Raw genomic sequence first — 23394 nt, forward strand, 5'->3', positions numbered from 1 at the left:
TGTGACAGAAGGGTTCCAGCAAGAGTGAAGGGGAAGGTCTACAGGACGGTAGTGAGACCAGCTATGTTGTACGGTTTAGAGGTGGTGGCACTGACAAAAAGGCAGGCGGCTGAACTGGAGGTGGCAGAGTTGAGGACGTTGAGATTTTCATTGGGAGTGACAAGGATGGACAGGATTAAGAATGAGTACATTAGAGGGACAGCGCAGGTTGGACAGTTTGAGGGAAAAGTAAGAGAGGTCAGATTGAGATGGTTTGGACACGTGTGGAGGAGAGATGAGAGTTACATTGGGAGACGGATGCTGAGGATGGAGCTGCCAGGCAAGAGGAAAAGAGGAAGGCCAAAGAGAAGGTTTATGGATGTGGTGAGGGAGGACATGCAGGTGGTTGGTGTAAGGGAGGAAGATGCGCAGAACAGAAGGTATTGGAGATAGATGATCCACTGTGGCGACCCCTAACGGGAGCAGCCCAAGGGAGAAGAAGGATACTTTCATATAACACACTTAAATCTACTTTTTGCACTTAGGTAGGAAAAGTCCAACAAATAAAATGAAAGAAGTGTGCTTTGGTCTGATGGAGGTCAAAGATGTCGCCGTAGAACATTTGCGCTAAGGTCCATGCACATTCTCCGCCTTCATCCAATCGTCCCCCCACCTTCCCCCAGGGCCACACCAAGGGTCCATTCCTGGTCAGCGCCCCGCTCTCCACCATCATCAACTGGGAGCGGGAGTTTGAGATGTGGGCGCCCGACTTCTACGTGGTGACCTACACGGGCGACAAGGACAGCCGAGCCATCATCCGAGAGAACGAGTTCTCCTTCGATGACAACCCCGTCAGGGGAGGGAAGAAGGCCTTCAAGATGAGGGTGAGGGTCGGAGATACATAGATAGATAGATAGATTAGAACACCTGGAAATACAGTATACAATGAAAACTAATAGTTGACTGTACACAATAAAATATGACAATATGTGCTAAACCTAATGGTAATCACCTAACCTAAAAAAAGAACACAAAAACAGTAAATAAATTAAGAAATAATTAAAATATAAGTGACCCAAAGAAAACCCAACAAAAACAAATGAAGCCCTTAATTTACTACAGGCTTTATCTCTAAACCGTGAGCAGAGCAAATTCATGCATCCATTAATATTTCGTCACATTTGTTCATTTCCCTCATTTGCCTCAAATATTTGCTGTGGAGACAAGTAGAATTATACATAGGCTGTGGAAGAAATTCTTCAATTTGATTTGGCAACCCAATTAAAATCTGCTGCAACCCACCCGTGGGTGAAAAACACTGATAGAGTACAACCTGGATATTTAAGGTACTTTCGTACAATCTCAGACCCTGCATATGTGCGACATTTCCAAAAATCCTATCGAAACACTATCAAAGTACTTGAACCCACATTAATAATCTATACTCACTCTCCTTCCCCCCGCTCCTCTATTCCCTTCTTCCTTTTGTTCTTTCTCCCTGTCCACACAGAGAGACGTTCCCATTAAGTTCCATGTGTTGCTGACCTCCTACGAGCTGGTCACCATCGACCAGACCTCCTTGAAGTCCATCGACTGGGCGTGTCTGGTGGTGGACGAGGCCCACCGCCTGAAAAACAACCAGTCCAAGGTACCGAGGAAAACATTACAAAGCATGGTGCGACAGGGTTCTTACCGGGTCCTTGAGGTGCTTGAAGTGCTTCAATATCTTGAAAATAGCATTATTTTGTCAAGTGCTGGGGAAAAAAAACACGGTCATTGAAAACCTGTGATGTTCCCCCTGGTGTTGTTATTTGAATCGTAAGGCGATAGAAATTTTCCAAAATTGGTTTTACGTCTAGGTGATGCCAGGAAAAATGTAAATTTAATCCAGCATGGCTGCAACACTTATAATAGATGACAATGATATGAATAATATGCTGTATATACTAATATGAATAATAGACAGAGACTAGAGATTAAGGATCACATTGAAACTTGATTATATTTGTTCAGTTAATGTTAAGAAAGTACTTGAAAGTCTTTGAATTTCATTTTGTAATACAAGTTTATGTTCTTTCTGGGAACAACGGCAATGTCTTCAAATACAACATATGACCTGACTGTAGTCCGGACTATTTGGAGCATCAAGAAAGCTGATTACAGCACCAGCGATGAACATTTGTTTAACTTTTTAAACAATTTTCAACCTCATTGAGTCGTGGGTTTTGTTTTGTAGCGCTGATGTGATTCATAGGAAAAAAATAAATAAAATGGCTGAAGGGGTGGATGACATTTCCTTTTCTTTCCCATCTCCTCCAGTTCTTCAGGCGGCTGAATGACTACAAAATCAACCACAAGCTGCTGCTGACTGGAACGCCCCTGCAGAACAACCTGGAGGAGCTGTTCCACCTGCTCAACTTCCTCACCCCCAACCGTTTCAAGTAACTACTCTCTCTCTATTTCTCTTTCTTTATGAACGCCTACTGTATCTCTTCTCTTTCCATCCTTTCCTCTTCTTTCGCCCAAACTTCTTTGATCTATATCCCTCTGTGGCAGTTACGCCACCACACGCCACCCAAGTGGCGTGTTCAGGGACCTCCGGCACAGAGACACAGACGACGGGGGGTTGATAACACCAGTTTATTGTAGCGATGAGGCTAGGTGGAATTAACCAGGAGCAGATGGAACATGTCATGACACAGGGCTCCTATCCTGAATGAGTGTGTGGATGGGTTTATAAACCTGATGCTTGTTAGCCCAACCTACAAGCATCAGGTGTGGCTGCTCAAGCCACCCCATCCACCACACCCTCTCTCCCTGAACCTGAACCTGGTTTAGGGAGGGAGAGTCTTTCTGGCAGCTGGGGCACCGGCATGGCGAGCCTTTTGTTTATTATTGATCACGAGCAAAAAGGCTCGCTGGCCAAACAAGAACATAAAACAAAAGGAATTTCCGGGTTTCTCCTCAGTCGCGGTCCGGTCTGCAGCCGTTTCAGCGACCTGCACCACGCGTCCCCCCACTACAAGTCAAGTCAAGTCACACTTTATTTATAAAGCGCATTTCATACCAGGGCAACACAATGCACTTTACAAAGAAATACAATAAAAAAGAAACAACATAATTGTCAGCTGGTCATTTCAAAAGAATGCCCCTGAAACAACAGCAACAACAAAGGCAGCAGCAGCAACAACAGAAAACAACAACAGCAGCAACAACAGCAACAGCAGCCACAGACACAACAACAACAGCAATAACAACAGCAAGACGAGACAAAACAACACATAAGAAAGCTCACCCAGCCAGCCCCCGGAGCGGGAAAGGAAGTCTGCCTCCACCATGAACTTAAAGGACTGAAGAGCCAGGTACCAACGGGCAGGTACCAACCACCTACCAGGTACCAACTGGCACTGCAGCGGGGCGTGGTCGAACAGAGGGGGAAAGGGCGCCCCAAGAGGTAGTACCACAGGGCGCCGACTGCCCAGTTGATGGCCAGGCATTTCTTCTCCACAATGCTGTACCTGGATTCTCGCTCAGAGAGCTAACTGCTGATGGGCAGCACTGGCCGGTCAGCCCCCTCCACCTGCTGGGACAACACCGCCCCCAGCCCTCTGCTTGCAAGCAGAAAGGGAGAGAAAAGTTAGGTGTACGCGGCACTGGCTTCCACTGGCTTACTTCTTAGGGCTGACGTGGAGCTCTGCCCGCCTCAGGGACTCGAGCACTGCGCCCACATGCTGCATGTCCCGCCCCAGGTCCCCTGTTCGGGCGCCACTTGTGGGCTCCTCTAACCAGGGTTTTAGGGAGGGAGATGGAGTCTTTCTGGCAGCGGGGCACTGACATGGCGAGGGTTCTATTATTAATCTTAAACAAAAAGGCTCGATGGCCAAAGCGGTAACATAAGATTTAAGGAATAATCAGTGTCCAGGTTTGTCCTTGATCGCCGTTGCGGTCTGGTCTGCAGCCGTTTCAGCGACCTGCATCACGCTCCCCCCACTGCAAGACAAAATAACACATAAGAGAGCTCTCCCAGCCGGGTCCGACCTGCCAGCGCTAATGAGCGCTAATAACCACGCCCCCTCATCTGCACACACACACACACATATATATATATATATATATATATATATATATACACTGTATAATAATACAGGGTTCTTACAAGGTCTTTGAGGTGCTTGAAGTGCTTGCATTTCGTCCCCAGAAATTTAAGTCCTGGAATACCTTGAATATAACAGATTTTGTGCTGAAGTGCTTGAAAAGCCCTTGAAAAAAAAAAAGTGCAAATTGAAAAAAAAACCCTGGTTTTGTTATTAAAATGGTAAAATTTCCAGAATCGCTTTTACAATATATATGATGCCAGGGAAATATAAATTTAATCCAGCATGGTTGAAAATAGGCACTTATAATAGAAGATAAAAATGGGATGAATAATATATATATATGTATATATATATATACTGTATATATAACAGATATACTTATATCAATGACAGACAATGAGACTACAATTATTATGATTGCTTAAAAAGTACTTGAAAGGCCTTGAATTTCATTTTGCAATGCCAGAATGAATCCTGATAATGAAAACCATATGCTGAAAATGTATCCTTTTCTGTCTCTGTGTCACTTCTGTCGCTCTCGCTCTCTTTTTTCCCTCTTTTCCGTTGACCTCCGTTCACCCTCCCCGTGTGTCCTCCCACCATCAGTAACCTGGAGGGCTTCCTGGAGGAATTTGCCGACATCTCCAAAGAGGACCAGATCAAGAAGCTCCACGACCTGCTGGGGCCGCACATGCTGAGGAGGCTCAAGGCTGACGTGTTCAAGAACATGCCGTCCAAGACGGAGCTCATAGTGCGGGTTGAGCTCAGCCCCATGCAGAAGTAAGATGGCGCCTGCCGGGATTTAACTGTGAACAGGTTATTTGGTCATGTCAACTTACAGCCAGCACCACTGCTCCCAGAAAGCTGATTCCTCTGGAGAACGTTCACGAACAATGTGACATTGATGAAAGCCCGCTTTGCAGGCTGGGCAGCATTTTAAAAGACGGGTGGAACGATAGAAGGAGCGGAGCAGAGACAGGAAGGAAACTCATCTTTGTGTTATCTTTGGTTTTGAGGAAAACCAAACCGACACAGTATATATTGTTTGCGTAATGAATGAGGACTAAGTCAGAAAATAAACATCTCGCGCAAAAATAACGTTCTCCGTTAAAATCGTCTACAGTTAAAATAGATTACAAATGGTGAATTTATGCGTGCACGTGCGTACTGAACTTGCCATATTCCCCTCTTGTTCCAAACAGGAAATACTACAAATTGATTCTGACCAAGAACTTTGAGGCGCTGAACTCCAAGGGAGGAGGCAACCAGGTGTCTCTGCTGAACATCATGATGGACCTGAAGAAGTGCTGCAACCACCCCTACCTCTTCCCCGTCGCCTCCATGGTAGGAACGCCCAAACAAACTCCACAAAACCAACTCACAACTTTACTTTGCTCCAGGGCCTCCATCAAAGCCGATATACTCTACTCTACACATAGCCAAAAGTATGCGGTTATTTCAGCCACACCCATTACTAACAGGTGGATAAAACCCAGCATACAGCCATGACACACACTTTTGCAATAGAATGGGCCTCTGGAAGCAATGTCAGCACTAGGCTGGGCCGATTTACAATTAAATTGTCTATCAGCGATCAACTCCTTCATTGACGATCGACTCAATCAATCGTGATTGACATTGATGACAGACGTTTTAATCTTTTTGTTTTTTTAATCCGTCAGGAAAAATCTGAGAATTTAAACGGTGTAAGTGCAATTTAGCGTGTTCTGAAACTGGAACAGGGAGAGAGAGAGGGGGGGCGGAGGGCCTCCCCCTCTTTGCTCAGAGCTGTCCAGTAATCACTGGTGATGGGGTCTCACTTTGAATCACGCTTTACCATCTGGCGTATGATGGATGAGTCATGGATCAGCGGATGCCAGGAGAACGCTACCTGCCTGAATCCATAGCGCCAACTGAAGTGCTTGGTGGTTGAGAAATGATGGTCCGGGACTGTTTTTCTTGGCTTCGGCTAGGCCTCTTAATTCCAGTGAAGGGAGATCGTAATGCTACAGCATACAATGACATTTTAGAGAATAGTGCGCTTCCAGCTTTGTGACATCAGTTTGGGGAGTGGGCAGTTTGGAACAGTCTGTTTTCCGGCATGACAGTGCTCCTGTGCACAAAGTGAGGTCCAGAAGGAAATTGTTTACTGACTGTGGCGGAAGAACTGGACTGGCCTGCACAGAGCCCAGACCTGAACCCCACTGAACTCCTTTGGGATGAACTGGACCGCCGACTGCGGTCCAGGCCCCATCGGCCAACATCGGTGCCTGACCTCACTGATGCTCTTGTGTCTGAATGGGAGCAAATCCCCACAGCCATGTTCCAAAATGAAGTGGAAAGCCTTCCTAGGAGAGTGGAGTCTGTTGCAGCAGCAAAGGGAGGACCAGCTCCATAGGAATGGCCATTGTTTTTAAATGTAATGTTCAAAAGCACATATGGCTGTGGCATTTGGGTGTCCACATACTTTTGACCATGTAGTGTATGTAGGAATGTGGTCTCATTCATGTTTATGTATTCTTTTTTTTAATCAATATTTGTTTTTTGTTCTATTTAAATAAAGGGTCATATTAATTCTCATATTCCCCCTGGCATCCCACATTTTGGGTCAGATAAACAAAGTATTAATGTGACTCTCTGTCATCATAGATATGGTTTCAAAATTATAACAAAATAATAACAAATTATTTTAACTGTCCACTTATTGTTTTTTTCTCCTATTTCTACACTATTGTGAAGACGTAACATTGAATTACAGTAACATGGCAGGATAGTGACACCTTTTGGAGATTTTTAGCGTGCACTTTGAGTGCTTGTTTTTTTAAAGCGACATGTGTTTTGTGGTTTGCAGCATCGGGATCACTACATTGTCATGGAGCCCTCTAACGTGTTTATGGATGGGAGTTAAAAACCTTTTTTGGCAACGAAAAGTGAAGCCACTGGCCTGCGTTTTTCATTCGTCATTCTATAAACCTTTCAGGAAGCCCCCAAAACACCCAGTGGAGCTTACGAGGGCATGGGTCTCACAAAGGCCTCTGGGAAACTGACGCTGATGCAGAAGATGCTGAGGAAGCTGAAGGAGCAGGGACACAGAGTTCTGGTCTTCTCACAGGTACACACACACGCGCACACGCACACACACACACACACACACACACACACACACACACACACACACACACACACACACAGAAATTCATAGGTGAAAGCAGAAATCATCAAATTGGATTCCCACTTCTGATTATCTCTCTTTCCTGGTATTTCTTCCTTTTGTGTTTCTCTAGATGACTAAGATGCTGGACTTGCTGGAGGACTTCCTGGACCATGAGGGTTATAAATACGAGAGAATAGATGGTGGCGTCACGGGAGCGCTGCGGCAGGAAGCCATCGACCGCTTCAACGGTGAGATGGAAAACGTTCGGTCCTTTTAAAATTCATGTTGTGCTTTTTAATGACCCCTCAGTGGGCCACTAGACCTGCATTTCTTATTTGTTACTGAGTTGTTAATCAAGGCTTATCTCACCCCTTCCGTTCTATTTCCCATCAGCCCCGGGGGCGTGTCAGTTCTGCTTCCTGCTTTCCACCCGAGCGGGGGGTCTGGGGATCAACCTGGCGACAGCAGATACCGTCGTCATTTTCGACTCAGACTGGAATCCTCACAATGACATACAGGTGATTGTATTGAGTGTTATGAGTGTAATGGTTTGGAATTACACCTCTTTAGGCCCAGAATACCACTTCTAATAAAGATTTTAAAATCACACAATTGTTGAATTCCCATTTGTTGGCAATGAGTAATGTTATGGGATATTAATGGATATGTTAAAGTATGTGATGTAGAGAAAATCCACACGTCAAGGTTAACTTTTAGAAAGATGAGATCTGTTACAATACCATCATATTCACAGATATTTATATTTTGTTGATGTTTCAAAATACATCACCACCAATAAACGTAATAGGATCTGTGCGTAAACTCTTATTTTATGTTCATTAAACCATCTGGAAAGATAAGGGAAATTATTAACCTTAATACAGTTTGATCGATTATATAGATAGATAGATAGATGGATAGATAGATAGACAGACAGACAGACAGACAGACAGACAGACAGACAGACAGATAGATAGATAGATAGATAGATAGATAGATAGATAGATAGATAGATAGATAGATAGATAGATAGATAGATAGATACTGTAGATAGATTGATGGATGTTTAATATCTGCTGTGCAACTATAAGGGTAATTATGGTAATATCCTGATATCCTATAGATGTATATCCGGCCCTGCAGATAGATAAGATAGATACATAGGTAGATAGAAATTATATTATACATCGACAAACACTGGAGTGACTACAAAAATCTAAATCTCTTGTGTTTTTACGTTGCTCCAACGTTTGCTCTCCTTTTTCATTCCTCTCTCGCGCCATGAAATCCTGCCACAGGCGTTCAGCCGGGCCCACCGTATCGGGCAGGCCAACAAGGTGATGATCTACCGCTTTGTGACGCGCGCCAGTGTGGAGGAGCGCATCACGCAGGTGGCCAAGAGGAAGATGATGCTGACCCACCTGGTGGTGCGGCCGGGCCTGGGCTCCAAGGCAGGCTCCATGAGCAAGCAGGAGCTAGACGACATCCTCAAGTTCGGAACCGAGGAGCTGTTCAAGGACCAGGGAGAGGGTGACCGCAGTCCTTCAGCCTAACATGACTTGAAACAAAAGTATATACACGTAAAAGAAAAAAAGATCGAAATCAGCCGACGTTGGCCAAGGACGCAAACACACATACAAGGAACAAGGACCATAGATGAATGACTCGACCAGAAAACACGTAGAACTTTTTCCCCGAGAACGACCCGATGATAACGTTTCCTTTACGCAGGTATGAAGTGTCCAGCGGGGGGTGACAAAGGGGAGGAGGAGGGCAGCGTGATCCACTACGACAGCACCGCCATCGAGAGGCTGCTGGACCGCAGCCAGGACGCCACGGACGACTCAGACGTGCAGAACATGAATGAGTACCTGAGCTCCTTCAAAGTGGCCCAGTACATGGTGCGGGAGGAGGACAAGGTGAGGGGTGGAGGGTTGGTGTTGGAGGGTGGGGTGAGAGGGTGGCAGGATTCTTACCAGGCACTCAAGGTGCTTGAAATGCTTAAATGTCGTCCTCTGAAGTGTAAGTATTAGAATACCTTGAAAATAGCCCGCTTTATTGCTGAAGTGCTTTAAAAGTCCTTAAAAACAACATGATCATTGAAAACCTATGATACTCCCCCAGGTTTTGTTATTTAAATCATAACATACTGTACTTAACATTTTCCAGAATCGCTTTTACGACATCGATTAGGGAAATGGAAATGTAATCCACTATGATTGAAATACACTTATAATTGTAGATGACAAAGAGATTGATAATAGATATGCGGTACATAATAGATACTAATAGATACTAAGATACTAATATAAATAATAGTCAATTAAAATTGTATTATATTTTCTTTTAAGTTCTTGAAAATTAAGAAATTGCTTAAAAAGTACTTGAAAGTCCTTGAACTTCATTTTGTAATGCAGGGAGCTGTGGATGTGGAGGAGGAAGACAGTTCCTTTGAGATGGAAAACAGGAAAGAATCTCCACCTCCCCTACATCCACCTGTCGGGCTCCACCCTTCTAACCAAAGGGAGAATTCCGCTCATCGCTCTCACTTTTCAACGCTCCCTAAATATGGCTATGTTTGCACAAATCTTGCAAGGGAGTCATGAGAAGTAGAGCCCAGACGCCAAACTCCAAATGATACATAAAAGAAATAAAGCAAATGTTGTCTGTCAGGATGGGTTTTCGCTTACAGAACACAAACAATTAGCAGTACTTGTGAGAAGACAGAGACAAGTGGAGACAGAGAGACAGAGAAACGGAGCAAAATAAGGGGGAGATAATTCACTCCCAAAGCCCCGAGATCCCTCTTCCAAACTATAAACACAACCCAAGGTCTGTCTCTGGAGGCGAGTCATTTGTCATCCAAGACGGAAAAAAGACCGTCTGTGGTTTTGATGAGGAGCTCGCCTCGAAAAAAGGCTCAAAAAAAAAAACAGGGGCAGAAAAAAAGACGATGGCCTAGATACACAAGTCGAGAGCTTATTTTGCTTTTATCCGCCTGCGGGGAGCACGATTCCCGCTGAAGTGCCCTTTATCAAATCAAATGGCTCCCAAGTCCGGGTCACCCTTGGGGCTGCCGCGATGTGTTCAGAATACCAACACACCTGAGCGCCTCTATTTTTTCAAATCCCCGCAGATTGAGGAGATCGAACGGGAGATCATCAAGCAGGAGGAGACCGTGGACCCCGACTACTGGGAGAAGCTTCTACGGCACCACTACGAGCAGCAGCAGGAGGACCTGGCCAGCAAGCTGGGCAAGGGGAAGAGGAACCGCAAGCCCGTCAACTACAACGACGCGGCGCAGGAAGACCAAGGTAGCGGTTGGGTTTTGTCTTTCAAAGGACCACACTTAACCTTTTTTCCACTTTTTTTTTTTTTTTTTTTTTTGTTTCCAAAACTCAATTTGACAGCGTTATGGTCCTTTAAACCCGAATCGTGGTCGTCTGGGTGAACGTCTGTCGGTCTGAAAAGTTGAAAGCAGGCAGAATCTGTTCAGTGTCCCATCGACACCTTAGTGTCGCGGATCCTAGTTTTGTTGTTTCTTTGTTGTGTTTTTATTACTCCTACTGAAATTAGTAATATACCAAAATAAGTTCTTTGCATATCTTCCAAACACAGTATGTAAATTATGCGACGTAATGTTCTAGCAATAATACATTTGCTCATTTGAAGATTTGTAAATTGGAAGATTACTCTTGAAACATTTGGCATTATCAGGATTTAAAGACAAGGTTGTGTACACCTTAAAGGGTTTTTTAAGAATGGATGCACAGTAGTGTGGTGTCTCTTTGAGTCATTGCTTACACAGTGGAAGTGAATGGGCCTAGCCTATTGACGGACCACCCCACCATGTGCTGTTTCAGAGTGGCATGCTGATATTTCAGATAACCAGTCCGAGTATTCAGTGGGTTCCGAGGAGGAGGATGAGGACTTTGACGAGCGGCCAGAAGGTAAGGAAAGTAATCAGTGTCATTGGACAGTGTCACCCGGAGGGTTGGTCAAGTTAACATGGAATGAGGATGGACTGATTAAAACAAACGATCCCATTAAAGCTTGGTTTGTGTTTGAAAATCTAAATATGGACACACACTGTTCTACTGTGAAAAATAAGAAGAAATATCATAATATGATGTTTTGGCCGCATTGCTCAGCTCCACTTCCCTGTCACCGAGCAGCCAAAAGATGTCTGCTTTAACAAAACACACACACTCGCCTGCATTGAATTACAATTTGGATTCGGCGAATGCAGTGAAACATTCCAGGCTGTTGCAGAATGCAAGTCTTTTTCCATCTTCTACTCGATGGGGTCAAAAGCAGACACTCCAATAATAGTTCTCTAGAAAGTAGATTGAAAGGTCTCTAGACAGTAGATCATAAACTGATGAATGAATGCATGCATGAATGAATGACTGAATGAATGAATGAATGAATGAATGAATGAACGAATGATCTTTGTCATTATACTCAGGTACAATGAAATTCCGCAAGGCTTCTCCCGTGGTGGTTAAAATAACACAGATAAATAAATAAAGTACCAGAAAACAGCAGTAATAGCAGCATATTGTTTAAAACACAGCGCTTGTGCAAGTACAACTGGGATCGATCATACGTGTTAAAAGCTACCGCTATAGAAGATATACTCACTAAGAAGAGAGACAGCCGAGCCACTGCGTTCGCACACTACGCAAAAGAGACACCTCGGCCGAGAAAGATAAGTGAGAAAAATATGAAAACTGGTTCTATCTTGTCTATATATGTTTTGACTATATAGTACAGGAACTACTAAACTGGATAAGTTAGAGATGCAGCACATGTTGCACGCCCCACAACCTTTTTCCCTTTTTTTCCCTCAAACAGTGCTGTCAGCAGGCGGGGCATACCACAGAGAGTATTTGTATGCCATTGCATCTGCAAGTGGAGTTCCAATCCCCAATCTGCAGTGCCAATCTTTCATAATCATCCTAAAAACACTTACAATAACTCCATCCTTTGAATGACCTGTCGAAGTTCAAGAGCAAAACTCCACCAACAAGCCTCTTCAGAGTACAACCTCACCAATGTTTTAAGAAACTAATCGAATAACTAATCGTCATATCTCTTCCAAGACCTGGGTAATTCCCGTGAGTGAAACATATAAACAAACAACAACAAGAGATGACAAAACACAGTTAAATCTACAACATCAATCAAACAGTTATGGTACATGGCCTCTTCCTGTAACATCCATAGCAATAAAAGAGAAGAAAAGAGAACGGTGTAATCGGGTGGGTGTTGTTGTGTATTGTGTGTTGTTGTATGTGAGGCAGATGCTAAAAGTGTGTGTGCGCATGTGAAACAGTGTATGTCCACTCGTGTGCATGGGAGTGTTCCACAATTAGTGCTGGAGTATGAGGTCAGAAACGTATCATAGTGCCTCCAAGCAGCAGAAAGGCTCCGCAGCCAACCACGAGCCCCGCGGCGCAAAAACACTCCAAACCCAAAGCGCAACGCCCAGAGAGCAACGCCTGTGAACACCACTCTGATGTGTAAATCAGTCCCCAAATGCACAAGATGAATCCGCAACCCCGAAAGCACACACACGACCCACCCCGACAAGTAGGCGTGAGCTGTACACCCCAAGCCTGGAACCGGGCCCCGCGATTGACAGAGCAACACACCACCAGAACCGTATCCAGCAGGGGCCCACCCTATACATTTTAACAACCTTTGTTTCTCTGTGTCTGCTAACCTATATTTTCTGCAATCTTCCCTTTTATTTTCCTCCTCCTTCATCTGCAGGTCGCAGGCAGTCCCGTCGTCAGCTGAGGAATGACAAGGATAAGCCCCTGCCTCCGCTACTGGCCAGAGTGGGAGGAAATTTGGAGGTCCGTACTCCTCTTTGGAGCTGGTGCTCTTTAAGTTGTTTTGGCATTTATTTTGCAGCATTAATCTGTTGTGACATTTTTGCGATGGCTTTATTTCAGTTTGTGGTTGGAAATTTTCTAATAATCTCAGGACTGATGTGGCAGTAAAGCTTGGTTGTTAAATTGTGTGCCTGATGATTTACAATCCCCAAGGTCGGGATACAGGCATGACAGCCATGATAATGGACATTTAGATTGTCAGGTTCAGACGATACAACATTCTGAGTTGTTTTACAATTCTATAACCTTTATTACAATTATTATGTCCTATAAATCAAACATTTTGACTGATTTAAGATGAATTGAGGACAACTGGAAAAACATCCGTTTTTTGTGAAGTGTTCTGATAACATTTTTGTTGCACTTCAACAGTTCTCTAATTGTCAGCCTCATTTTGAAATATCCGTTACGTAATCACCAACTGCGTTAACAGGTGTTGGGTTTCAACACTCGCCAGCGAAAGGCCTTCCTCAATGCGGTGATGCGCTGGGGCATGCCGGCCCAGGACGCCTTCTCCTGCCAGTGGCTCGTCAGGGACCTCAGGGGCAAGACTGAGAAAGAGTTCAAGTGAGTTAGACACACAGCGGCAGAGGCTATCACATCTATCCAAATGTTATATCAGTAGATTTGGCCATTTTTGCGGAATTACCGTTAAGTTTTTGGCAGTAAGCATGTCTCCCTGCTACACACGTCTTTGCTTTCCACCCAGTCTGTTTCCAAAACATCGTAGATACCGTTTCTAAGCAGCGATTCCAGTAACAGTGGAGCAATAGTGAGGTGTCTCAAATAATCCAAGAGCTACTTTAAGTCTCCTCCATGTGTTTCAGCCTTTTTGTTAGTTTGCAGCAGTGAAAATACATTGCTGAATCGTCATAAAGCCTTTATCCAAAACGGCTTTCAAAAAGCACATTTGAGAGTAGCAGCCGAGTGGCAGAATAAGTAAATTTTCTTCATAGCTATAACAAATAGACAAGTGGAGGGGGTTAGAAAGTGAGCAGGAAGTACCTCAGATTCGAGAAGCCAAGAACTGGCTGAAGGAGGATCCAATTTTTAAGATGTCCAGATATTGTCCAGAGACCCTTGCCTCTATCTTCTCCACCTCTCCGTCAGTCCTCTTCACCTTTATCTCTCCTATCTCTTGTTTTTTTTTCCTCCCCTCTTCCACCCCACGCCTTCCTCCTCCCTCGGTTCCAGAGCGTACGTGTCACTCTTCATGCGCCACCTGTGTGAACCGGTGGCAGACGGATCGGAAACGTTTGCGGACGGCGTCCCCAGGGAGGGCCTGTGTCGCCAGCCAGTCCTCACCCGCATCGGGGTCATGTCCCTCGTCAAGAAGAAGGTCAGGCCAAAAGGAGTTTGCCTGTTCAAGCTCCAGGCAAAAATGAAGTATACTGAAGCAAGCACGAGCTGTTAGTCTTCCCATAGCTCCTTACAAAGACTTACAGTGACAATCCATAAGCTTGTGCGTCTCGGGTGGAAGCCCCAGTGTTCCTGTAGAAACGGCAATCTTTGTTTGTTGTTTTTTTTTAGGACAGGATTATCCCCATCTTCCCTCTTTGAATGTTTGACTCTTTCTCATCCTTTTTTTTTTTTTTTTTCGTGGGGATATTTTTTCATCTGAGGGTGCTTTTTTGTCAATGTTCATCCATGTTCCCAGTTTACTGACCACAACTAGCCAGGCTGGTTTATCAAATTCACTGAATTCATGAAGTGCATTGTTCCCAGGCAAGGCAGACCCTGCCACCAACAACGGAAACAGCATATCGAGCTATACACCGATCAGCCACAACATTTAAAGCCCCAGTAATGACTGCTAATTTCGTGTAGGCCCCCCTCGTGCCACCAAAACAGCTCTGACCCGTTGAGGCATGGACTCCACAAGACCTCTGAAGGTGTCCTGTGGTATCTGGCACCAAGCAGCAGCAGATCCTTTAAGTCCTGGACGTTGCGAGGTGGCGCCTGCGATGCACTGTGTGTCCTGACACCTTTCTATCATAGCGGCATTAACTAGTTCAGCAATTTGTGCTACAGTAGCTCTTCTGATCGGGCCAGACGGGCTAGACTTGACTCCCCACGTGCATCAATCATCCTTGGGCGCCCATGACCCTGTCGCTGGTTCATCGGTTGTCCTTCCTTGAACCACTTTTGGTAGGTCCTAACCACTGCATACTGGGAACACCCCACAAGACCTGCCGTTTTGGAGATGCTCTGACCCAGTCGTCTAGCCATCACAATTTGGTCAAAGTGGCTCAGATCCTTGCGCTTGCCCATTTTTCCTGCTTCCAACACATCAACTCCAAGACTGTTCACTTGCTGCCTAATATATCCCACCCCTTGACAGATGCCACTGGAATGAGATGATCAATGTTATTCACCTTACCTGTCAGTGGTTTTAATGTCGTGGCTGATTGGTGTATAGCACTAGGGTTAAAGAGTGACAGCTAAAGAAAGTATCAAATGGGATATTTTTTTTAAAGATAATAACTAACTAATCTACAGCTTACTACTTTATTATGCCTTTGAGGCCACCTCCAGTATTCTTTTTTGCATTTTTGAGCTATTCGTTCCACCGTCACGATATAACGCTATTGTTGACAAATATTGCACGATAACAGTGACTCAAATTCAAAAACCAGCATAGTATGTTATGCGTAAAATTATAAAGTTTTAATTCTGGTTACCTAAAGCACGTTACTTTTGATGTGTTACCCCCAATGCTGGCAGTGATATCAGCCCTTATATTTGTTCTCAGTCTCAAAAAAATAACCTCGCTGGAAAAAAGAAACTGAACACACTTGGACTTGCCTTTTACAATCTTTGCCGAAGTGAATACATAATATACTGCTTGGCAAACAACGAGTACGGCAGTTTATCCATATATTCATTCATTGCCATGAAATTAAGATATACTCTTATTGCACAATGATGATAAGATGTTGATATCACCTGCCTCATAATATTGAGGTCTCGTAGAAATGGGAGTTTTTGCCTGACACATCACATTGCCAAAGAGTTCAATGTAATAAACTTCAGCTTGATTCTTTCAGGAAAAGACATAAAAACCAAGTGTGTGTGTGTGTGTGTGTGTGTGTGTGTGTGTGTGTGTGTGTGTGTGTGTTTGTGTGTGTGTGTGTGTGTGTGTGTGTGTGTGATTGTTTGAGATCAGATTCAGGAGTTTGAGCACATCAACGGAAGGTGGAGTCTTCCAGAGCTCAAGCCTGAGGTCGGAGTGGACAAGTCCTCCAGAGCTTCCTCCCCGGCCATCAAGACAGCCACTCCCACCCCCGACGCCAGCTGTAACAATACACCCTGCACTTCCAAACCAGGTACAGAGCAGCTCCACACACACAGACACAGTTCCAGATCCAGCAGAGGGCACTATGTGTATAGCATCCAATTAATTGTTAAATTTGATCCATATCCACTTTTTGTGTGTGCATGTGTCTTTGTCTGTTTGCGCGTGTGTAGCCACACCTGCTCCTGTGGAGAAGCTGGAGAAGAACGGAAAAGAGGGAGAGAAGGGGGTAGAGAAGGAGAACGCAGGGGAGCGGCTGGAGCAAGAGGCCGAACAGGACGCAAAGAGAGAGAGGGAGGAGGGGAAAGAGATGGAGAGGGGGGCTCCCGATGAGGTGCGATTTAATTCTCACTGAGGTGCCTGTGTGCTCGAGGAGAAACTGAACATTTAGAGGAAAAACACATGCCGAGAACAGCTCAGGAGAATGTAGACAAATCACTGACATGCTGTCATTTTCTACCAATTCCAAACTTATTGAATCCAACAGTGAAGCAGAAACATTAATGTACAATAAACCTGACAATATAACCCTTAAACAGTAGACAAAATGTTGGCAATAGGCCCATCAACCAAAACTTGGCAGCAAAGATACACTGCTTTATTAAACACTGTACCAGGTCCTTGAGGTGTGTGAATTTCGTCCTCAGAAATTTAAGTACTTGGAATATCTTGAAAATAGCCCCTTTTGTGCCGAAGTGTTCAAAACGAACCTTGAAAAAAGTGCAATCATGCACAACCTGTGATGTATAGATTTTTTTTTGTTAAAATTGAAATGTAATGGAATTTTCCAGGGAAATGTTTAATTTAATCCAGCATGGTTATACTTACAATTAATTATATTATATTAATAATAATATACTATAATAATATATACTGTATATACAGGATATATTATATATATTTATGACCCAGCTCTTTGGCCACAACAAAGACGGACCAAACCAAGGTTGAAGTTTAACAAAAGATGCTTTATTTAACCAAAAACCAATTAAAAAGAATTTAACGGGTTAATAATTAAAGCACGGGGTGTGGATGTTAGTGTAAGGAGTGTAAGGTGTGGATGAGTATAAGATGTGTGTGCGTGTTGTGTATTAATGTGTGGGAAAAAAAAACTAAAGCAACATAACTAAACCAGAACAGGTGCCTGTAGGGAGGAGCAGAGAGAGTGGTTACGCTGTCACCAGGACTTATATAACCTGGGAACCCACTAGGGCCCTCAGGTGTTCCAAGTTACGCGAACGACCCACTCTGCAGAGTAACCAAAGAGACAGGTGAATCACACAGCAAACCCAAGATGACAGCAGGGGTCATCACAATATATACTGTATACAGTATACTTACACCGATCAGCCACAACATTAAAACCACCTGCCTAATATTGTGTAGGTCCCCCTTGTGCCACCAAAACAGCTCTGACACTCTGAGGCATGGACTCCACAAGACCTCTGAAGGTGTCCTGTAGTATCTGGCACCAAGACGTTAGCAGCAGATCCTTTAAGTCCTGGAAATTGCAACGTGGGACATCAATTGGATCGGCTTGTTGTTCCAGCACATCCCACGGATGCGCGATCGGATTAAGATCTGGGGAATTTGGATTCCAAGTCAACACCTTGAACTCTCATGTTCCTCAAACCATTCCTGAACATGTTTTGCAGTGTGGCAGGATGCATTATCCTGCTGAAAGAGGCCAGAGGTCAACATGGGCACGGTCCGTGGCTACGCAGCCCCATACGCAGCAAAATGTGATGCACAAGGTGTCTGTTCTGACACCTTTCTATCATAGCAGCATTAACTTTTTCAGCGGTTTGTACTTCAGTAGATCTTCTGTAAGGTCGAACCAGACGGGCTAGACTTCACTCCCCATGTGCATCAATGAGCCTTAGGCGCCCATGACCTTCACCTGTCAGTGGTTTTAATTGTGTGTGTGTGTGTGTGTGTGTGTGTGTGTGTGTGTGTGTGTGTGTGTGTGTGTGTGTGTGTGTGTGTGTGTGTGTGTGTGTGTGTGTGTGTATGTGTGTGTGTGTGTGTGTGTGTGTGTGTGTGTGTGTGTGTGTGTGTGTGTAAACTAATATATGTTTATATTAGATATACTACTATAAATAATAGACAGTGAGACTAGGATTCTAAACATCATATTGAAAATGTATTATATTTGTCCTTGAAAATTTAAAAATGGTGCTTAAAAAAGTACTAGAAAGACCTTGAATTTCATTATGTAATGCCAAAATGAACCCAGGTTTAAAACTGACATTATGGTGGTTGTGCAAATGTTTTTTTTTATTTTTTATTAAATTTTTCTTTGTTTTATTCTGTAGCCCTCCTCCGCCGCAAAGTACGACAAAACCCAAGACGTGTCCCTGGGCCAGCAAGCCGAAAACAAGGAGGACGGAGACTTGAAAGAGGAGGGAAAAGAGATGAGCGACACCTCGCCTGCCACTGTGCAGGAGAAGAAGGCGCAAGAGGACAGAAAAGAGGAGGCGATGCAGTCCGCCGACCAGACTCCCCCGCTCAAAGATGAGAAGCCAGGTAACCAGAAGTAAACATTTTAGAAAACATCTATTTTGGATTTAGACAAATCTAATCATAAATTATGGATAAAACTAGTATATTTAGCTTAGCTTGAGTCAAAATCCGGTCAGCAAAGGGGACTGAGCACTTGGGACAAATGGTGCTTATTTCTATTTCTTTTAGGGGTTGGTGGCTGCGTCTCGCTCAGCGCCGAGGCAGAAAAAGTGTGCGAGGCGAGCGAGAAGCACCAGGAGACGCCTGCACTGGCCGAAACACCGACTGCCAAGGAAACGGCCGAGGGGACGGAAGTTAAGAAAGGTTTGCCCCCACTCTCTCTTGCTCTCTCGCTCTCACTCTCTCTCTCACTCTCTCTGTTTGAACTCTGCCCCATAACAAGTGATGTGTTGTTATGTCTTTCTCAACTACAGAGGAGGTCAAAGGTGAAAAAGAGGTCGGGAAAGAGACCAGAGAAGCCAAGGAGGATGTCGCCAGGGGCAACGGGAGACCGCCCGCTGAGCGGCCGCGCTTCATGTTCAACATCGCCGATGGAGGCTTCACTGGTAAACGACCACTCCCCTTCCACCTGTTACCAGGAGTGACCAAACCTTTTAAAAAAGGATAAAAAATTATCCCAAAAATGAACACAAATGAATACAAATTTGGCAATAAACGTAATGATTCTTGCTTGTGATGCACCGAACACCAAGACAAATTCCTTGTACGTGTAAACTTACTTGGCAATAAAGATTCTGATTTTGATAAGTAAAGAACAATTAATATATATTACAATTAAAAAATCCCCAGTCCAGTGATCACACTTATCAAAAAACAATAAAAATAATCCAAAAAATTAACAATAAACAATAAAAATGTGGCATATACAATAAACGTAATGATTAATAATAAATCATTAAAATAAATTAAAATAAAATCCCCAGTCTAGTGATCGACCTAATCAAAAAACAATGAAATACATACAATAAACCATAAAAATGTATAGTATTCGCTTCTCATTTCACATTCTGACAGAAATTGGAAGTTGTGCAATTTGCATAAATATATAAAATATATATTATATATATTTGATGTCTCACTGATGACCAAACTCAGGCTTCATAAAAATACGAGTTTAGAATCAAGTAGAAACTGAGAGCACAAATTCTTCTTGAAGCGTTGACTTCGGTCTTGTTCTACTGGACATTTTTGGTCAAAATTTAAAAAGTGTGTTGAAAAACGTTATGTTAAACATTTTTCTGTAACCAGATTTTTCAACATACTTTTTACCATAAATATAAAAACATAAAAAATAAACATAAAATAAACACTTAATACACATGTATTTTTACCATAGACTTTATTTTTGATGGTTTATTTTTGTTATTTAAATAAAATTAAAAAGAATAAAACCAACAGCCTTCATTCATTTATTAATTAACCTAAATAACTCTTTGTGCTTTTGACCCACCTGGAGCCATGTTTTGACAGCTGTTGTTGTTCTCACACTGGCTCTGCATTTTTCTTCTCACCTGGTGCTTTTTTAAATTTTTTTTATTGTTTTTGGACGTCGCCACAGAGCTCCACACTCTCTGGCAGAACGAGGAGCGCGCTGCCATCTCCTCCGGAAAGATGAATGAGATCTGGCACCGCAGACACGACTTCTGGCTGCTCGCGGGAATCGTGCTGTATCCTTGACAGCGGTTGCCCCGGCGATGACCCCGCTGAGTTTATTTTTGTGTTGGCTGCGGAGGCCCAGTGTAATAAGTCAACAATTCAGCCAGATCTCTGTAAACGGTAAACTAAAGCGTCTGGGAGCCGCTGTAGCCGGACATTTGTCGGTAATTTATGAACTCTGTCGTTGCTCAATTCAAGAAGATATGATTTTGTGGATTATTAGAATTATGATATTGATTCGAAATTCATGCGGACAGCACGTTTTGCCACAAAGCAGAGTTTGGGTTATTTGAGCAAAAATGTCAACCGCAATGGCAAAAATAACTATTCGATTTAAACATTACAGATTTCACTCGTACTATTTTTGGGGTTATGTTAATTCTGTCAAAATATGTTCTAATCTACTCCAGGTTTGATTTGTCAATTCTGGATCCACAGATCGACAAGCTCATGTAGTTCTCGTGTCCTTATTTATTCCAACAATCAAATGCTATTAACATCAGAACTCTTCCATATCTTATTCTTCACGACTCGTGATTATTTTCGACGGTTAAATGTTTGAGAAAAACTGCTATGCGTGTCTTTCAAAGACGACTCAACCCTGGAACTATGTCCCGTACTGTACTGTGGTCCTTGACCATCAGCAGTCATGGCTACGCACGGTGGCAGGACATCCAGAACGACCCTCAATTCGCCATCGTGAATGAGCCTTTCAAGTCACAGGCCAATAAGGGCAACTTCCTGGAGATGAAGAACAAGTTCCTGGCGCGACGCTTCAAGGTAGGACAGGATACCGCTGCTATTTCAGCTCCAACTCAACCTCCAATCTGCCTTGCGGCGAATCTTGTCTTTCCGTGCGCATCTGAAGTTCACAGATGTTACATTTTAATCAAATACGCTCGAGCGATCTCACACGATGGCTGAGACCCATTTTGAAAGTTGTAAGACGTGATTTATGTGTCACATTCCTTATCTCAGCAACCATTAAAATATCATGGTATCACACGATGCTGTTTGGCCTTAGCTGTTCGAACTGAGGATGCACTGAAACGCTCAGCCGGTCTTGTTTTCGTTGGAGCCTGTTCCCTCTTGGCGAAGCTTCGTCTCTGGACCATCACTAAGATTTCAGTGTAAAAGCGGTAACATAGCGGACTCCCTGAGGGCCGAAGAGTCTGAAGCAAAAGAAACACTTGTTATTTTGATAAAAGTCTTAAACTATTATCAACATTGGAGAAAACTTTTCCAAGTTGGATGTGGACGCGACATTCTTGGTTTGCGTTGCCCGGGTTATGATAGACTAGCGCGCTCCCTAAGGGTTGAAACACATTGTAATCTATGAGCAAATGCATTACCGTGGGACGTCCCAGTGGGTATTCGGGGTTTTCTATTCAAGACGTCCTGGCGTTGACCCCAGATGTTGCGTAACATCTAGGTCACCCGCTGCTTGGTTAGCTCAGCGTGCACCCCGACGAGAAGGTAGAAACGGAGTGGAGCGGGGAGTGTTTTCTCCGAATGGACACCTGCGTCCTCTTGGACCCGGATCCCGCTTGACCGGGAGCCGCTTCTCCCGATCACCTGACTTCTCCTCATGGCGGGGCGGACGCATGGCCCTAGACCCAGATACCGGGCGGACGGTATTGCTGACAGCTGTGTTTCTGAGAAGGCTCTCATCCTGTTTTTGACCGGCTCACATGTTTCAAATCCTGCCCTCAACATCCTCATTTCTCTCCCTCGCGCTCGAGTTCGGTCCATTGCTGAAATATTTGTCATGCCTATGAGTCTGCCGTCAACACTGGCACAAACTGCACAGGGCAAAGCTACAAACATTAGAAGGGGAAAACTTTGTTTCGTGCACGTTGTTGATTTCATTAAATCTTTAGACATATAATCTATTTTCCATCATACTTTACACAAACACACATACACACACACACGCGCGCACATCCCAACGTGCACGCACAATTTAATAACTATCAGAAGCCTGTGTTGGCCTCAAATACTAGTACGGCTCTTGAGACGCCAAACAAAACATTGTTACATTATGAAGAAACAGCAGAAACAGAATAATTGGAGATAATGGCTGCGTGATGGAGTTAAGGTTTCACTGAAACGAACTGCACTGCTACAAAAAGTCTGGGGAGCGAGGGGGAGGGGGGCGATGAATAATGAGACGCCCAGAGGGAAAGGGACACGGAGTGCGATCCGAACAAAGCAAGTCAAGGTCTTTTTTAGACATCGATATTGTGGCAAAAAAGGTTCATGAAAATAAATCCTTCCGTACCTCCCGGCCTCACAGTTCATGGAAGCGTCTGTTTGCCCACCAATACGCCCAAACCCAATCCTCCGCCCTTGCTATCTCCATCCCAAAACACCCTTTTGACCTCCGCCCCCGGCAGCTGCTGGAGCAGGCGCTGGTGATCGAGGAGCAGCTGCGACGGGCCGCCTACCTGAACATGACCCAGGACCCCACCCACCCGGCCATGGCGCTCAACGCCCGCTTTGCCGAGATGGAGTGTCTGGCCGAGTCGCACCAGCACCTCAGCAAGGAGTCGCTGGCCGGGAACAAGCCGGCCAACGCCGTCCTTCACAAGGGTGAGCTCCTGTGGTGTGTGTGTGTGTGTGTGTGTGTGTGTGTGTGTGTGTGTGTGTGTGTGTGTGTGTGTGTGTGTGTGTGTGTGTGTGTGTGTGTGTGTGTGTGTGTGTGTGTGTGTGTGTGTGTCCAAGTTGATAGTACAAAGTTTAAACACAGATAGATGGGTCCGTCTATGCGTCCATCCATCCCCGGAG

The 23394-nt window shown here is 44.3% G+C and overlaps 1 protein-coding gene across 1 annotated transcript in view; it reads left to right on the top strand.

Annotated features, from left to right (window-relative positions):
* The window catches only part of chd3 (chromodomain helicase DNA binding protein 3), a 60944-nt gene that overhangs the window by 25689 nt on the left and 11861 nt on the right, over window positions 1-23394 (top strand). The window contains exons 15-37 of the mRNA XM_080023667.1: window positions 663-863; window positions 1490-1627; window positions 2299-2420; window positions 4683-4856; window positions 5279-5420; window positions 7057-7188; window positions 7361-7478; window positions 7624-7748; window positions 8529-8760; window positions 8962-9149; window positions 10367-10544; window positions 11094-11180; window positions 13009-13094; window positions 13567-13700; window positions 14328-14472; window positions 16300-16459; window positions 16602-16762; window positions 18744-18954; window positions 19120-19254; window positions 19365-19496; window positions 20510-20618; window positions 21255-21387; window positions 23004-23254. Of these exons, the coding sequence (XP_079879793.1) occupies window positions 663-863; window positions 1490-1627; window positions 2299-2420; window positions 4683-4856; window positions 5279-5420; window positions 7057-7188; window positions 7361-7478; window positions 7624-7748; window positions 8529-8760; window positions 8962-9149; window positions 10367-10544; window positions 11094-11180; window positions 13009-13094; window positions 13567-13700; window positions 14328-14472; window positions 16300-16459; window positions 16602-16762; window positions 18744-18954; window positions 19120-19254; window positions 19365-19496; window positions 20510-20618; window positions 21255-21387; window positions 23004-23254 (3494 nt within the window). The remainder of the gene's footprint in view (window positions 1-662; window positions 864-1489; window positions 1628-2298; window positions 2421-4682; window positions 4857-5278; window positions 5421-7056; window positions 7189-7360; window positions 7479-7623; window positions 7749-8528; window positions 8761-8961; window positions 9150-10366; window positions 10545-11093; window positions 11181-13008; window positions 13095-13566; window positions 13701-14327; window positions 14473-16299; window positions 16460-16601; window positions 16763-18743; window positions 18955-19119; window positions 19255-19364; window positions 19497-20509; window positions 20619-21254; window positions 21388-23003; window positions 23255-23394) is intronic.

Source organism: Zeus faber (assembly GCF_960531495.2).
Source record: "Zeus faber genome assembly, chromosome: 22".
Classification (NCBI taxonomy): Eukaryota; Metazoa; Chordata; class Actinopteri; order Zeiformes; family Zeidae; genus Zeus; species Zeus faber.